Raw genomic sequence first — 15,742 nt, 5'->3', positions numbered from 1 at the left:
TGGGAAACCAAACCTGCAGCAAGGAAGCCAGGGTCCCCTGTTCCCCCCTACAGCAGCTCCAGAGAAAGCAGGGAGGGCTGGACAAGCATGATCTGGTGGGAGGAGGGCTGGCTGGATGAGGGCTTCAGAACTTCCAGTCAGAAAAGTGGGAGCTTGTCCTTTTCCTTCCTTGAAATTGTTGTGAGGGGAGGAAAATGGGGGAAAAAGGATTTTATTACATCTGTCAGACACCCCAAGGAAGCCTTTCTGGGCTGCAGCCACAGGGGAGCATGGTCTGTCAGCAGCTATTCTGCAATATGAGACACAAGGAGCCCACCTTTAAAATGGGAGTATCTAAAGGAACTAAAAACAACTTTTTTTTTTTTTTTTTTTTTCCAATTTCCCCTATCTTTTGCAATCAGCTAATTTTCACTAATGTTATGACAAGGCTGCTGGTCAAATTATAGTTTTTGGTGGAGCATTTGGAAAATTATTTTCCTCTCCCTTATTCCCAGAAGAAGTTGAGTGAAGTTACATATGCCATTTCATATTACTGTCTGCTTTCTGATCTCAAGGCTGCTTTAATGTGCAAAATGGCCAGAGTCTTAACACTTTTCTTTTAGAAGTGAGATTTCATTTTAAAAAGCATAAAGTCTTTCTCTGTAAACAAGGGTTTTTGAGATGCCTTCCTGGCTCATCAACAGAATACAATCATATATCCTTCCCTAGCTGACAAAAGGGAGTCAACGGAGTACTGGGTGACTGAGACCAGTTAGATAATTCTCATTTAATGGGAGAGGCATGAAGATAGGAACAATTCCAAATATTTGATTTTAAAAGCATTTATGCCTTTCATTGATATTTTGCAGTTCTCATTACTTTTCCTCTGATAAACAAAGGAGCAAACATGTTCTAAACATTGAAATCAAAATTAACATGTTCCTGTGGGATATCCAGGCATACTTGAACCAGGAAGCATGGCTAGAGAAGGAAGGTGTATCAGAGCTTTGTGAAGCTCAGTTTAATTTCTTGCGTTAATTAACTCATTTTTCCATTGCCATTTTTTTTTCACTGCTGTCCTGAGCTCATTTCATCAATTCTCACCAAAAAGGGCTCATAAACTATGAGTTCTCTACTGCCTTTCAGATTTGAAGGAAACTGCATTTAAATATGCTCTTCTCTTCCAGCTCTTGACCTACTTTAGAATATTTGTTTTCATATACTTTCCAAGCACTTGTATATTTTATTTAATTCATATTTATTCAAAAATTCCTTCTAAATTCAGCCTAGATCCAGAGGAAGATTTTCAAGCCTTGCTCAAGTGGTAGGTCAGCTCTGGCTCTTCACACTCACACAGAATGTTTCTCTGCTGCAAACAAGGAGAGAAAATTTTGTTATACAAATGGAAAACATATTTGCTATAGGTGCTGTTGATCACTGTGATGCTGTATCTATTACTGCATTTCTAACTGTGATTGGAACAGAATGCTTTCTGTCTTAGAAAAATAATATCTGAGTTTTCCATAAAATGGATGCTCTGCTTCACTGCTGTTAATTGTTTTTTCCCAGTCACTGGAAACTTTAGAGAAGTGTCCCCAAGCTCTGGTTGCTTCAGAAGCTTTCCTGTGAGCTGGGTGTATCACAGCTGTTAAAACTTTATGAAACCTGACATTGCAGCTTTACATGTGATGAAACCCTGAGTAGTCTCTCTGGTACATGTAAAACTGCAATGTCAGGTTTCATAAAGTTTTAACAGCTGTGATACACCCAGCTCACAGGAAAGCTTCTGAAGCAACCAGAGCTTGGGGACACTTCTCTAAAGTTTCCAGTGACTGGGAAAAAACAATTAACAGCAGTGAAGCAGAGCAAAGAGGGGCAGCTATAACAAGGCAGGCCTTCACTTTGTAAAATACCAAGAAATTTCCCTTGGCAGAGGCAGGCAGATGCTTGCTACAGGCAATGCTCTGTGGCCCTCAGCACAGGAAAGACAAAGGGGCAGACACTGGGGCAGATCCAGAGGTCCCCAGAAAATGATCTGAGAGTTAGGGCACCTCTCCTTTGAAGACAGGCTAAGAGAGTTGGAACTGTTCAGCTTGGAGAAAGCTCTGGGGACAACTTATAGCGGCCTTCCAGCTCCTAGAGGGGGAAGAGAGAGCTGGAGAGGAACTTTTGTCGTGGGCATGTGGTGATAGGACAAGGGGAGATGGCTTCAAACTGAAAGAGGGCAGATAATAAGAAGATACTAGATATTAGGATAAATTCTTTCCTGTGGGGGTGGTGAGGCACTGGAACAGGTTGCCCAGAGAATTTGTGGATGCCCCATCCCTGCCAGGGATCAAAGCCAGGCTGTACAGGGGTTTGAGCAACCTGATCTAGCAGGAGGTGTCCCTGCCCATGGCAAGAGGGTTGGAACTAGATGATTAACTTTCAAGATGCCTTCCAACCCAAATCATCCTACAATTCAGTAATTCTATTCTATGATTTGCGGAAGTCAAAAGTGCCCCAAGCGTCCCCGCAAAGCTCGCGGCGCTTATGGGGTCTTTCCCCTTCCTTCCGCAGCCCACAGCAGCACTTAGCCCCACACCGATTTGATGTCACTTCACAGCGTCCCCCCGCTCCTGTCCGTGGCCATAGCGGAGCCGGGCCGTCTCTCGGGTCTACCCAAATGCGGAGCTCCCCTTGCTGGTGACAGCCGGGACCGGCTCCCGGCTCCGAGCGCTGTGCAGCGACACAAGCGTGTCCAGGTCAAGGTGGGAACCCGAAATCGAGGTCAGTGAATCATCCTCAGTCTCCCCAGAACCTGTGAGCAGGAGGCTGCCGGGCTCCGGTGCGGGTGCAAGTCACAGCACCTCTTCTTTACAGACACATGGTTAGGTTAGTGAAGCACGGGGACAAATTCCCACCCCAGGAATGCCTTACAAAGGGCACCCCCAAGACCATGATGTGGTACCCACTTTCCACATGCCGAAAAAAGCTGGAAATGCATAGTTTAATTACTTTGGTAATCATTTCACTTCCTGGAAAAACATTTTTTTATTATTTTAAAAGCATTAGATGAATTGCTAAACATTATTTATGGTTAGAGTAGGTAAATAATTTATTTGAGTATGGTTTGCTTTTATTCTTTGAATAACCTAGGTCCCAGTGAGTTGTCTGGGGATTTGTATGACACATGAACTTAATTAAAGTATGGAGTTCACTAAAGGATCCTTCTCCCAGTAAAATGCATCCTCACAGAGGAGACACACTGATGAAGAGGTGTGACATCATGGCTCTTTATATCCCCATGGCCAGGATTTTGGTGGCTGCAGACTCTTCTTGGTAAATTGATCTAATTCATTTTAGGCTGCCCCTGCCAGCCTGAATTACTTTATTAGCACTTCCACGGAGGGAAATTGTATTCAATGTATGTGGGAAATAATCTACATACAGAGAGTAAAGTGCTGAGACTGAGAAGGTCCCAAGCAGGGCATAGAACACAGCAGTGGAGAGACTTAGAATGACAGAGCATGAAAAGACATGGAAGATGCAAAATGCAGAGATGCCAGAGGCCAGGAGAGCCCAGGATGGCTGATCCTTCCTCAGACACGCCACCACAGAGCTGGGCAGAATGCCTGCCAGGCAAGAGAGGAGCCTGGTAGCTCCATTAATACTTTATTTATTAATAATAGTAGTGAGACTATGCACACAAACAAAGGAGTCACCAACCCAGAAGTCACTAATCTCAGAAGGATTACCCTAAATCTAAGTATAGTCAAGACTGAGTTTAAAAGCAGCCTTGCAATACTTCTTTCTTTAGGGACCTCTGAGGAAGCAGCAGGTAAGTCACTTTAAGGCAGTTCTAGAATAACTTAGATGTGCAAAGATTGGAAGCTCATAGTGCAAACTTCCAAATCCTGTTGGAAGTAGACTCCACAACTACCTAACTTACTGACAATCCCTTTACATTCCCAAACCTCATCTTTAGCATTTATGCTAGTCTAGCTCACCTGCGCTTCAGTTTCACCATCTCTAAAGTGAACTCATGGCACTTTTATGCAGTAGAAAGAGGTTGAATGAAAAGAATGCTACAAATAAATAATGGGGTTTTTTTGCAACTGGTTAATTATCTTTTTCTGGAAACAAGACTGCTCTTCATAAGCCAGTATTACTGCTGTATTTCTTAAACATTCCTTAAATCTCCTGAGTCAGTTTCTCCCTACTTCTCAAAATAAAAGCTTGTTCATCTTCTTCCTCTAAGAAATTATTCAGAAAAAAAATTGTGAACGGTTAATCAACTATGGTGATTTAGAGTGCAGGCCAAAGTCCTCTGAGATTAGTCAATATATTAAGTATTACTCATTATGTTAAATATTAAACCCAACAGCTGCTCATATCCAGGACTCTCCATACACAGATCCCAAGTATGAAGGATTATTCTGACAGGTTGTCCCACATATTCCTTACTGACATTTTAGGCTTTGCTTGTTATTTCTGTTTTTCCAATTTCACATAAGCTAAAATATTATTTTAGTACAGGTCAAAGAAATGAACACTGAGTTACCATTGTACCAATTTTTGAAGGAAAACGTTAGAAAATCATTGTATTTATTTAATTGTTGAATAAAAATACCTTTAAATAGACAAATATTCTGATTTTTGCTCATATCAAGGCTAACTTGGATAAATCACACATCAATTTTGCCACTGATTCCAGCTGTGGAAGCCATGGACTCTAGAAACACCAGAAACAAAGATGTTCTTTGTACACAGCATGAGGAATGACCCACTTCTGGATGAAGAGAGGAAAGCCTGTCTCAGCTTCCATGCTGGAGCTACTCTACAGCAGGAACTCACATCTCCAGGGTCAGGAGCTGCCTGTTATGACACAACAGGCTCATCCCAGCCTGCAGCATCCTGCCAGTGCCCAGGGAAAGGTGGGAGATGTGACAGCAACCATCACAATTCCCTATAGGTAAAAAAATACTGCCAGCAGCAGCAGGGACAGGGAAAACTGCAAGAGGCTTGTTTTGACTCTGCCAGGTGCTGGGCACAAAGGTGTTTCCTGAGAGTTGTGCTCTCTGCCAGGGGAGCCCATGGTGAGGCCACACCTCCTGGACACTCAGTTAACTTCATTTCCCACAAAAAAAGAGTCAGAAATATGGGTAATCTCTTACTGCTTTCACAGATTATATGACTTCATATATGGTTGCAAAGCCTGTAAAAATTAAGTAGAACCAGATGCAAGATATTATAAATTAGGCCACGTAGGCAGTGGTTGTGATATCTATTTGTTATATAATGCTGTTTGTATCTTTGACCTGTGGTCACCATTTTTTGGGTGATGTTTCTGTTCGTCCCATATTACTTACTCTACACCTTGGCTTAGAAACAGTATTATTTACTAGGAAAAGTGAAAAAAAAAAAAAAAAGTTCTTCTTCCAGAGGATAGTTGGGCACTGGAACAGTCTCCCCAGGGTCACAGCACCAAGCCTGACAGCGTTCAAGAGCATCAAGTTTGGATAATGCTCCCAGGCACAAGGTGTGGTCCTTGGGGTGGGGTGTCCTGTGCAGGGCCAGGAGCTGGACTTTTATGACCCCTGTAGGTCCCTTCCAAGTCAGGATAATCTGTGATCTTCTGTGAATCTTCTAGACACAGCAGCAGCAGCTGCTGAGCATGCAGGGCAGTGCCATATCATGTGTTGGGCTGTCCAGAGCTGCAAAGTTAATCAAGGGACTAGAGCACCTCTCCTAAGAGGAAAGGCTGAGGGAGTTGGGCCTGTTCAGCCTCAAGATGACTGAGAGGGGACCTTTTAAATGTAAGTGTGAGAAATGAAACCCTGGAGATGAGAGCTCTTTTTCAGAGTGGTAAATTGCTAGTTGATGAAGTTGATAGGGTCTTAATTTGAAATGTTGGTCTGTTGTTGAATATTGAATGTTAAGAGTTCTGGGACTTGCCTTTAGTTGCTGCTAAGTGTTACTATTTTACCCTGTATTTGTATCCCTTTCCATCAGGAACCACTTCCCCAGCTCCTAGAAGGACTTGCACCCTGACTGAATTTAAATGACAGGCTGTTGGTACTATATGAACCCTCTGAAAAACAACAAACTAGCACATAAACTATGATTTTAACCCAGCAGAACCACACAAAATCACCCACCATTGACCAGAGCTGGATTCTGTCCTGTCACCATAACTTTAATAATACTCAGCTTGGATGACATCCCTAAACTACGAGCCAGCATCAGCTCTCAGTCTCCTGAGAGACAAAGCTGCACCCCCTTCTCCTCAGCGTCCTCCTGTGGGAGCAGCGGCGGTGTGCGCGACCCCTCGGGTTCCCCACCCAGAGCTGTTTTTAATAAAGGCCTTTTTAAAAGAGCAGGTCTCCTGGCTCTATTTATCTCATAAGAATTTGAAGGGACGGTCAAAAGGATGGAGCCAGGCTCTTCTCGGTGGTGCCAAGGAGTCAGATGCCCAGGAAGTGCCACCTGAGGAGGAACTTCTCTAGTGCGTGGGTGACCACACACTGAAACAGGCAGCCCAGACAGGGAGCGGCATCTCCCTCACTGGGGATGTTCAAGAACCGTATGGATACAATCCTGTGCCACGTGCTTGAGGAGAGGCTGCACCAGATGGCGAACCCTGAGTCCCACCTGGCCTGCCCATCCCGTGGCTCCGTGGCTCTGTGTTCCTGGTTCCTCCTCACACACCCCCCATAGACTCCCCGGCCGGTCCCGAGACGGAGCGGGGCGGGGCGGGGCGAGCGGGCAAGGCCCCGCCCACCGGGGCGACCAGGAAACTCCCGCCGTTGCCTTACAAGGGCAGGCGCGCGACTGCCTCCGCCCCTCGCCCGTGGAATGTGGTGACCACACCGCGCTGCACCAATGCGTCCCGGAGGAGGGGGGAGAACGCACACACAGGGTAGAGGGGCTGAGCTCGTGGCTCTGGCTGTCTCCTTCAAGGAAGGCAGAGCATCCAGGCTAAAAACACGAAACACGCGGGTCCTCTTCCCGACACGACTCGTGGCGCCCGGCTGCCGAAGAGATGAGCCAAGCCAGTATCTCCCCCTCGTGCGCGGATGGTCTCGCCCACAGCTTCCTTCCTGCCCGGCAGGGCGGCGGCCGCTCCGCTCTCCGGAAGTGTCGCTCCAGCCGCTCCCCGCCGGTGCCGTGTCCCGCCGCCAGGTGAGTCGGGGGGCTCCGCCCGCTGCCCGCGGGTCTGCGCCGGCTGCCGGTGAGAGGTGGGCGGTGCCGGCCGGGGGTCGCTTGCGGCGTCGCCCCCCGCAGCTCTCCTCGGGCCTCGGCTCGGTGATGCTGCTCTTGACGGGGATCCGCCCTGCGGGCTGGAGCTGGGAGAGACCCCGGCTCCGGGGGTCGCGGGGCCCGGAGCTCTCTGTGCATTGTTTCAGGGAACTGGTGTTAAAAGGTGTCTGTCTCCCTGTCGGAAGGGCTCGGCTGCCTCCCGGCCACATCGAGCCCTCTGCGGGTGTTTCCTCGGCTTTGTCGGAGCATGGGTGGGGCAGGGCTGGGAGCTGCTGCGGTTGGGAGTGTGAGATTGTGGGCCTGGGTCTGTCCCTTCCTGTTCGTGTTTTGGAATAACCAGAGTCGCCCAGGGGATTGCGTGCGATGGTTCCTCGGCTCTCAGAATCAATTAGGTTAGAAAAGATCTCTGAAATCATCGAGTCCAGCTGTGACCGACCACAATGGAACTGGAGCATGGCGCTGAGTGCCACGTCCGGTCTTCATTGAACACCTCCAGGGATGGTGATTCCACCACCTCCCTGGGCACCCCATTCCAATGTCTAATCACCCTTTCTGTGAAGGAGTTCTTCTTAATGTCCAGCCTAAACCTGGCACAGGTTCAGACTGTCCTCTCATCCTGTCGCTTAGTGAATGGGAGAATAGGCCGATCCCCATTTGGCTACACCCTACTTTCAGGTGTTTATGTAGAGAGTGGTAAGGTCGCCTCTGAGCCTTGTTTTCTCTTTTGCAGACAGGCTGTGTTGACTCGCTGGCGCTGGATTTTGAGGCAAGTGTGACTCCTGTACAAGGGTTTTGGGAAGCTTATTAGTGAGAAGTGTGTTAAAGTGGCTTTTAAGACTGGGTGGGACAGTGCAGGGTTTGGTTTTTGCTAGTTTGCTTTCGTAAAGTATAATCTGCTCTTTATTGAGCCGTGACACAGATCTGCTGGAGAGCACTTTGCTCTTATCTCTTCCTGTTGCCACCCAGATTGTGATGGATGTGTGACTGTATGTGATGCTGCAATTGAGTATGTGGACAGAATTTGGGATTTAGCTTTGAGGCTGACTTTTGAGTTTGATGTTCTGTCTTAGTTCATGTAGAGACTCTCTTGGCTATGGGTTTGGGGCTTTATTGTGTTGTAGTTTGTTTTTTTTTCAGTAATAGATTTTGCAGTTATTACAATAGTCAAAATTTTGAAACATGAGAGTGTTTTCTAAAGCATAGCTTTTGGTCACTGCCTCTGAGCAGGTCCAGCTTGCACCATTGTTAGTGGCTGTAAATTTTCACAGCTTGTACTGAGTGGCTCAAAATTTTTAGTTGCTTGGGTTCTTTTTTCCTCAAGGGTTTATCACTTTCCCAGAGGAAGGGACCACAAGATGATTCTCTGTGCTTCTGTGGTTTGATATCCACTGTGGCTGAACAAATGGCAATATAGGCAGCACAAAGCAGCACAGTGCTGCTACTACCTATTTTTTTTTTTTTAATATGTGAAAATCTTCCTAAAGAAAGGTTGCATTTTAAAAAATACCTTATGATGTGTCTCACAGGTAATGTCTTACATTTGAAGTTTCTTGGACAGCTTCCAAAACAGGGCCCAGACCATTCAGTGCAGCACAGTTTTAAACAGGGACTAAACCTGCATGTCATGAGTTGCACTATCTAATGCAAAGTATTCCCACTTTTTATCTACTGAAATTCTATTTCCAGCTTATACTGACCCTATTTCAATTACGTTGCGTTGGCTTAGGCGTGGGTCTTTTTGTTGGGTAACACAAAGTGCAAACGCTTCTGGAACTTTTAAATCATAAATCGTTCTCTTTGGCTAACTGGATTGATGCCTTTGGTTTTCTGAACATGTTCCAAAAAGTACCACCCTCTTTTCTAACAGACATTCCTGGAGCTGAGTCCAGTGTTGCAGGCATAGCTGCAGCAAACCTGTGCTGAAGGGCACTGCAGTCCTGTGAGATCTGATAGCTGGGCTGACAGCTCTTTTGGACTGGAGGAGTTCCCAAGTCTGGTTCTGAGAAACTTAGACAATAGTAATGCAAGCATTGGCACTTTCTTCGGTTTTTCTAGTAAAATATACTCTGACAGGTCAATCTTCTCAACAAAATTAAAAACAATGTGCTGACAGCCTGCTTTTTTGCCTCCTCTTGCTTAGGATTGAATTGTAGTGAGAGAATTACATGTAGTGGCTTGCTGGGAGCACTGCCTTTGCAGCACTTATGCCTTTTTACTGATCCTAAAATTACAAGCCAGACACAATTAGGTGATAAAAAGGGATTACCATTATAAGGATCCTTATGGTGCGCAACATGCAGGATGAAAAAGCGCTGAAGATGCATACTGTAAGAAGTGGATACAATTTTATAGGTTCAGCAAATTAGCATCACTGACAAGAATCCCCAGTTGGAGACAGAGGTGATGAGATAATTTGCCCCTGGTTCTCCCCTTTTCTGAACACCCCTAACCCCCCTTTAGACATGAACTAAACTTTATGAAATGTTAGGAAGCTGTTTTGACCTGGGATCCAAAAGAATGTAACCTCAAGGCCTTAGAGCTGCTGGGGCATGTATTTTGTCTTTCTAATAGAGTAGGTAAATGCTAGCTATCAATACAATAATAGGCTACAGATCTGCAAATATAGATGTAAAGAATATGGAGATATATAAAAGTAAAAAGGCAAAAATTAATTTGGTTGGCATCAGCATGTGCAGAGTAAACTTTTTTGTTTACTTTGAATGAGCCATATCCTGAAAACTGTGTTATTTCAGAGAAGAGGAATTAAAAGATGCTGTTTGGCTCCATTTTGAGTAGTGGAACTTCTAATCAATAACCCAGAGTTAAATGCCAGCTTGCCTGGGGTTTTTTTTTTACAGCGGTAAGAAAACCACCAAAGTTATGCACAACGCTTGGCTGCAGCTTGAAAGCAAACTACGTTTGTTGTCAGCTGTCAGCATAAGTATCTGGAAGTCAAGAGTTGAGGTTTATTTGTTGCAGTGTTGTGGAGGCCAGACATCTCGGGTAGCTGGTGCTTAGTGAGGGCAGTGGAGAGAGAGAACGTCTGCGTTGCTGAGCGATGCGCAGTTGCATTTCAGGGGCTATTTTTAGTTCAGGACATAATGGTTTGTTTTGTACGTCAGAAGAACGTTGTGGATGCACGTAGGATTTAAAAGTGTGGAATTAGCAGGGGACATCAGTAGCTGTCTGTGTGGACAGTCTGAGAAGGACATAACCATGGAATTTCCTTTTATGATCCAGATGCTTGGTACACCCTGTCAGGTATCTAATACAAAGCAAGGTAAAATGTCTTTCCTTTTAGTTTAAAAAGAATCCCAAAAATAATTGCTTTGTGTCTGCATATTGGATTGATTGTATAAGGGAGTTACTTTGCTTAATTTTACTCCCTTTTTGTTTAAGGATGAATCCCAGTTAGTGACTTCAGTCTTGCTTTTCAGGACTCTAACAGAAATATTCTATCTTTGAGAAAACTATTTGAGAAACAGTTAGAACTGTGCTATGTCTCCAATTAGCATTGCTGTTCTGACCAGATGATTTGTTTCTAAGTTATAAAATTAATACTTAGTGTAGATTTCAGAATATTGATATTTTTGCAATTACAAGTGAAGCTTAAATTTTCTTCTTTCAGGAGACACTTGCTACAGGTGCTTTCTGTAAAATTCAGAGTCAAGGATGGTTTGCATAACACTTTGAGCATTATGAGGGATTTTAGCAGTACAGATTACACTTTAGTTTTAGCTAATGCAAGCAGAGGTTATGAGACTTTTGGAAACAACATTAAAAAGGGTCTAACTTCTGATCCAAAAGCAGCCTTGAGGACTTTATGTTTGCCTTTCGGTGAATGACTCAGCTTTTCCAGTTTGTGCTGTCATACATTTAGTTGGAACACTACATGTATCTTTCCAGATAAAGAGATGCAGTTAATTTAAAAGTCTCACTTGTAGCCTGAATGTACTAGTGTTATAATATATAATAATCTACCATGTTTATTTCTTCATATGACAGCTTCAAGGGTAACAATAACATTAGTATATCTGTGATATGTGAAAATTTATAAAAACATATAAGTTTCTACGAGTTGGTAGCTTAAAAGTAACAGTCTTCACATTTTTGTAGCTATCATACCTTTTAATGCATTCTAAAAAGAGTGTGTTGTCATTTGCATGTGTTGTGTAGTAGTTCCACTGTGTAAGGGAATAGCACTGTAGAACTTTTGAACTAAGTTGGTGCTCTCTCTCTCTCTCAATGGTAGCTAGTCTAACAAAATGCTATTTAGAGCCTAAAATACATTTTTTTTTCCTCCAAAATGTTAGTTTAGCATACTGTCTGATCTATTTAACCACTGTGCTAGTTTAGCAGCACATATCCTTCTATGTCAACAGTGCCTCCCAAATTCCTGCATATGTAGTTGTATTAATTTGTGGAAGATGCAGGTGGAGTATTGAATCAGCAACACAAGCACTGTGTGAGTTTCAAGAGCTTTGATTTTATTTGGGCTTTTTTTATATAGCCTCCTATTGGCCTACTGTGCTGGTCCCTCAATCCTCAAAGGCTTTATGCTTTCACAGCAAGTGAAGTATGAAGGAAATTGGAGCAGGAGATATTGAAATAAATGTGTACTTCAGGGTATATGCCCATAGCAGCATATGAAGCCTGATGTTCCTCTACCCCAGGGACTTGCAGTGTGATTTAATAAGGCTAAATCTTGGATATATTTCTGTCTCCTTAGAACCAACAGCCACCATGTCTAGCAAAAGAGCAAAGACGAAGACCACCAAGAAGCGCCCTCAGCGCGCCACTTCCAACGTGTTTGCCATGTTCGATCAGTCGCAGATCCAGGAATTCAAGGAGGCCTTCAACATGATCGACCAGAACAGGGATGGCTTCATTGACAAAGAGGACCTGCACGACATGCTTGCCTCCCTTGGTAATGGCCCTTTCCTCTGTTCATGCTTGCCAGGCAAATTTGTGCTGCAAAGATCAAAATACTGAGTTTGGGATATGAGAGGTGTGGTGTCTCGGTTTGTATTAACACTACTGACATCACTTGTTCAGTTTGAAAGCTAAACCGAGTATGAATCCCTTTATTTGTAGGAAAGAATCCAACGGATGAATACCTGGATGCCATGATGAATGAGGCTCCGGGCCCCATCAACTTCACCATGTTCCTCACCATGTTTGGTGAAAAGTTGAATGGCACCGACCCGGAGGATGTAATCAGGAATGCTTTTGCTTGCTTTGATGAAGAAGCAACAGGTATGTGGGTGAAACAACAGTGTACGTGTATTACTTCTGCTTACTTCTGTAACAACAAATACTTGTGTTCATAGAAGTGGTGATCAGTTTTTTAACTCTGAAAATTTTAATTTCTGCAAACTGAAAATCATGACTGTATCCTCATGTGCTAAATTTTGCCTTTTCAGTCTCTGTAGAAATTTCAAATTTCTGGCAGTTCATTCTGGTCAAGACAGAAGAAAGTATAAAAGATGTTGATCGGGAACCAGGGTCTTAATTTATTCCTAACTTAAAATTCACCTTTGGGGCCGCTTTTATAAGGGGAAACACTGTTTTCAAAGCTGTTGTTCTTTTATGGAGAACTTTTCTGTCAGCAGCTTGTATCCACCTTCCCTCTTGTTAAGGTGCACTAAAAGGAGAAGAAAATGAATGCAAGAAAATTCTTGTGTCACTCACAGGAGTGACGATAAAAGCAATCACAAGTTAGACAAGCCTACTTGTTTAATAAACCACGTCGAGAATTTATTCTTTACAAGATATACCAATCTGGTAAATCTTAGTTTTACCAGTGATTTAAGATCAATTTGAAATGTTGTAAACTTTCCCATGTTTCATGCACTTATTGAATGTTAATAGTCAAGTTCCTTGATTTTCTTTTTTTGTGGTATTTCAATAAGAAGTCTCAAGGTAAACTGATCCCCTTTGTGATTTTTAAAATACCGAGTTAGAAGGTTCTTGGTACTATTGGGAGTGTAGCCCTGCTGTTGGGAAGAATGTCCAATATGAATGCTGATAAATTTTTGTATTCTATAGAACACCACAGGTAAAGCATAGAATGGTCTTTATTTGAAGTAGAGAGACCTTTCAAACTAAGATGCCTGATTTGATTGAATCCTTGTAGTTATTTGGCAATTTTAGTGATAGGGTTTAATGGTATTGTTTCAATATGGCAGACGAAGACTGTAGGTATCTTTAATTGAGGGAAAGAACTCAAAGAAAGAAATTATCACGCATGTATTAGTAGATAAATGTAAAAACTCCTCTTCTGTCCTCCTACACTGTGCTCCAGGGTTCATCCAGGAGGACTACCTGCGGGAGCTGCTGACCACCATGGGAGACAGGTTCACGGATGAGGAGGTGGATGAGCTGTACAGAGAGGCCCCCATTGACAAAAAGGGCAACTTCAACTACATCGAGTTCACGCGCATCCTCAAACATGGAGCCAAGGACAAGGACGACTGAGCAAGTCCCTGGATATCTGCACATTATCTCTACATTTATGTTTATTTTTAATGGTTTCTTCCTGATAGAACTTGTTGCATGCATTTAGCTCCAAAGCTTTTTTCTTTTTCAATATATTTATCTATTCCAGGCCATTTAGGCACATTTGCACCTGTAATCAGACTGGAAGCAGGGAAAATATTTTGAGGGAAAGGCTACAGGAAAAACATTCCCTGGAAAATAATCTCAACATTTCTGGTTTTGCTGGATTTTTACATTTTTGTAATAAATGCCATTTTGAAATAAAGATTGCTATATAGATAAAATACCTCAAAATCTTTTGTGAAAAATGAAATTTCTATTACACATTTACAAATGCAAGTGCATTCATTGTATTTTTCTTGCAGTTGCAAGTCAAGCTGGAAAACTCATTTTCATGGTGTTTTGTTCAGTGTCACAGAGTTCTGAAATGCTCCTAGCAGCATCTGCTGGCATCTTTAAAAATGCATCTGCAGAAGTCTTTCATCTCAGGTTTTTGAAGCGGGATCTGACTACTGTGTAAGTAGTTAACCAAATAAATGGTTAGGGAAGACTGTTACAGTTGCCTCATGGCCAGTAGAGAACATTTGATTCTTGAGCAGATACCATGCCCAGCTTTTGCTTCCTTTTAATATTGATGGGTTTTCTAGCAGTACTTTCATGTCTGTGTGTGCATTCTTTGCTAAGTAAGGGGGAATTAGGCATATTTTTTCCTTTCTGCTGAAGGAAGCTTGAGCAAAAGAGTCTGTGCTGGCACTAATTAACAGCAATACATGGCCAGAAAACTACACAAAGCTTTATTTTTCTACAGCTAATTCATTTGCTTGTGAGAATGTGACCAAGTCATTCTGAGAATTAACTTGGTAAAACCTATAGGTGCTGAGGTTGCTCTCACTTTTTAAAATATCATACATACTCCTCAGGTGTATTAGCAAGATGGCTTTTAACCAAGCACAGTCACTCACTCAGAACTGGGTGTGCTGACGTTGTCTCAAACACAAAGAGAAGAGGAGGATTGTTCTGTTAGTTCTTAGCATGAGCTTGCTTTTCTGTGTGCCTCATTCTCTTGGCTACTGCAAGTTAGAAAGCAGGAGAATTTATTTTGCCTGTGTATTTATCAATTAAAACAATGACCTCTTATCCAGAAAGCTTGCCCTCAGCTATATCACATGACTTAGGACCCCAGGGAGTAGGAATTCAGCACAAGGGATTGTAAAGGCTCTGACAGCTTATCCTGTAAGGTGAGTTTGTCTCATTTCATGTGTGATAGCATGAAGGCTTGGTTCCTTAATCTTGTGTTGTGTTACTTAATCTTGCTTGTGTTCCCATATGGCAACTCTGGAAGATATTCTGGCTTCAGGTTTGTAAATAACTTGACAAAGTATACTCAGTTGGCATACTTGGACTATATTTTATTTTTTTATTCCAGGGTCATTTTTTCCACTTACGGGCTTAATTAAAATTGAGTTTTCAACTATTCTTTTCCCAGTTTTGTGTTTTATCTACTAACAAACTTAGCCTCACTTTTTTCTCCTACCTACATTATATTCTACACTGCTTTAGGTTGTCACGGTGGCTTCATTTATTGAAAGTTTGCTTTTTAACTGTCTCGGTGCTCTTCAGTAATGGCTGCTGAGTTATTTCTCCATGTGCCACCTGCAAGGTTCTAGGAAGTAGTTTACATGTATGCATGGAAGTTTTCACCAGCAGTGCCCTTGTGACAAAGATGAGAGAGTGGGGATTTAGGAAGCTGTCTTGTTGAAACATTGCCATGTAACGTTAGGCTGGAGAACAAGTTAGGCTGTCACTTTTTTAGACTGATCTTGTCACTGCTGCAATTCAGTACTGTGTGCATACATGCCTGCTCGAAGGACAGATGTCAGATATTTTTTCCCTTTGAGTGTATAAATGGTATTTAGATTCAGAGAGCAGTTTACTTTTGTTAGGAACCCTGAGTCCCTAAAACCTTCTTTTCCTGATCCTGTTTTCTCTGTAAATGTTAGGTGCTGGTATGTTACACTGAGAA

At 43.1% G+C, this 15,742-nt stretch overlaps 1 protein-coding gene across 1 annotated transcript; it reads left to right on the top strand.

Annotated features, from left to right (window-relative positions):
• Positions 1-10,279: 10,279 nt before the first annotated feature.
• On the top strand, positions 10,280-14,013 carry LOC132071081 (myosin regulatory light chain 2, smooth muscle minor isoform-like). Its single transcript, XM_059468383.1, is given in 6 exon segments — positions 10,280-10,297; positions 10,299-10,367; positions 10,369-10,501; positions 11,951-12,148; positions 12,316-12,477; positions 13,526-14,013. Coding segments are annotated over 6 exon segments (753 nt in total). The 3' UTR covers positions 13,699-14,013.
• Positions 14,014-15,742: the final 1,729 nt, after the last annotated feature.

Source organism: Ammospiza nelsoni, chromosome 1 (genome assembly GCF_027579445.1).
Source record: "Ammospiza nelsoni isolate bAmmNel1 chromosome 1, bAmmNel1.pri, whole genome shotgun sequence".
Lineage (NCBI taxonomy): Eukaryota > Metazoa > Chordata > Aves > Passeriformes > Passerellidae > Ammospiza > Ammospiza nelsoni.
Note: the sequence above shows the minus strand (reverse complement) of the source record. Positions and strands in the feature narration are given on the sequence as shown.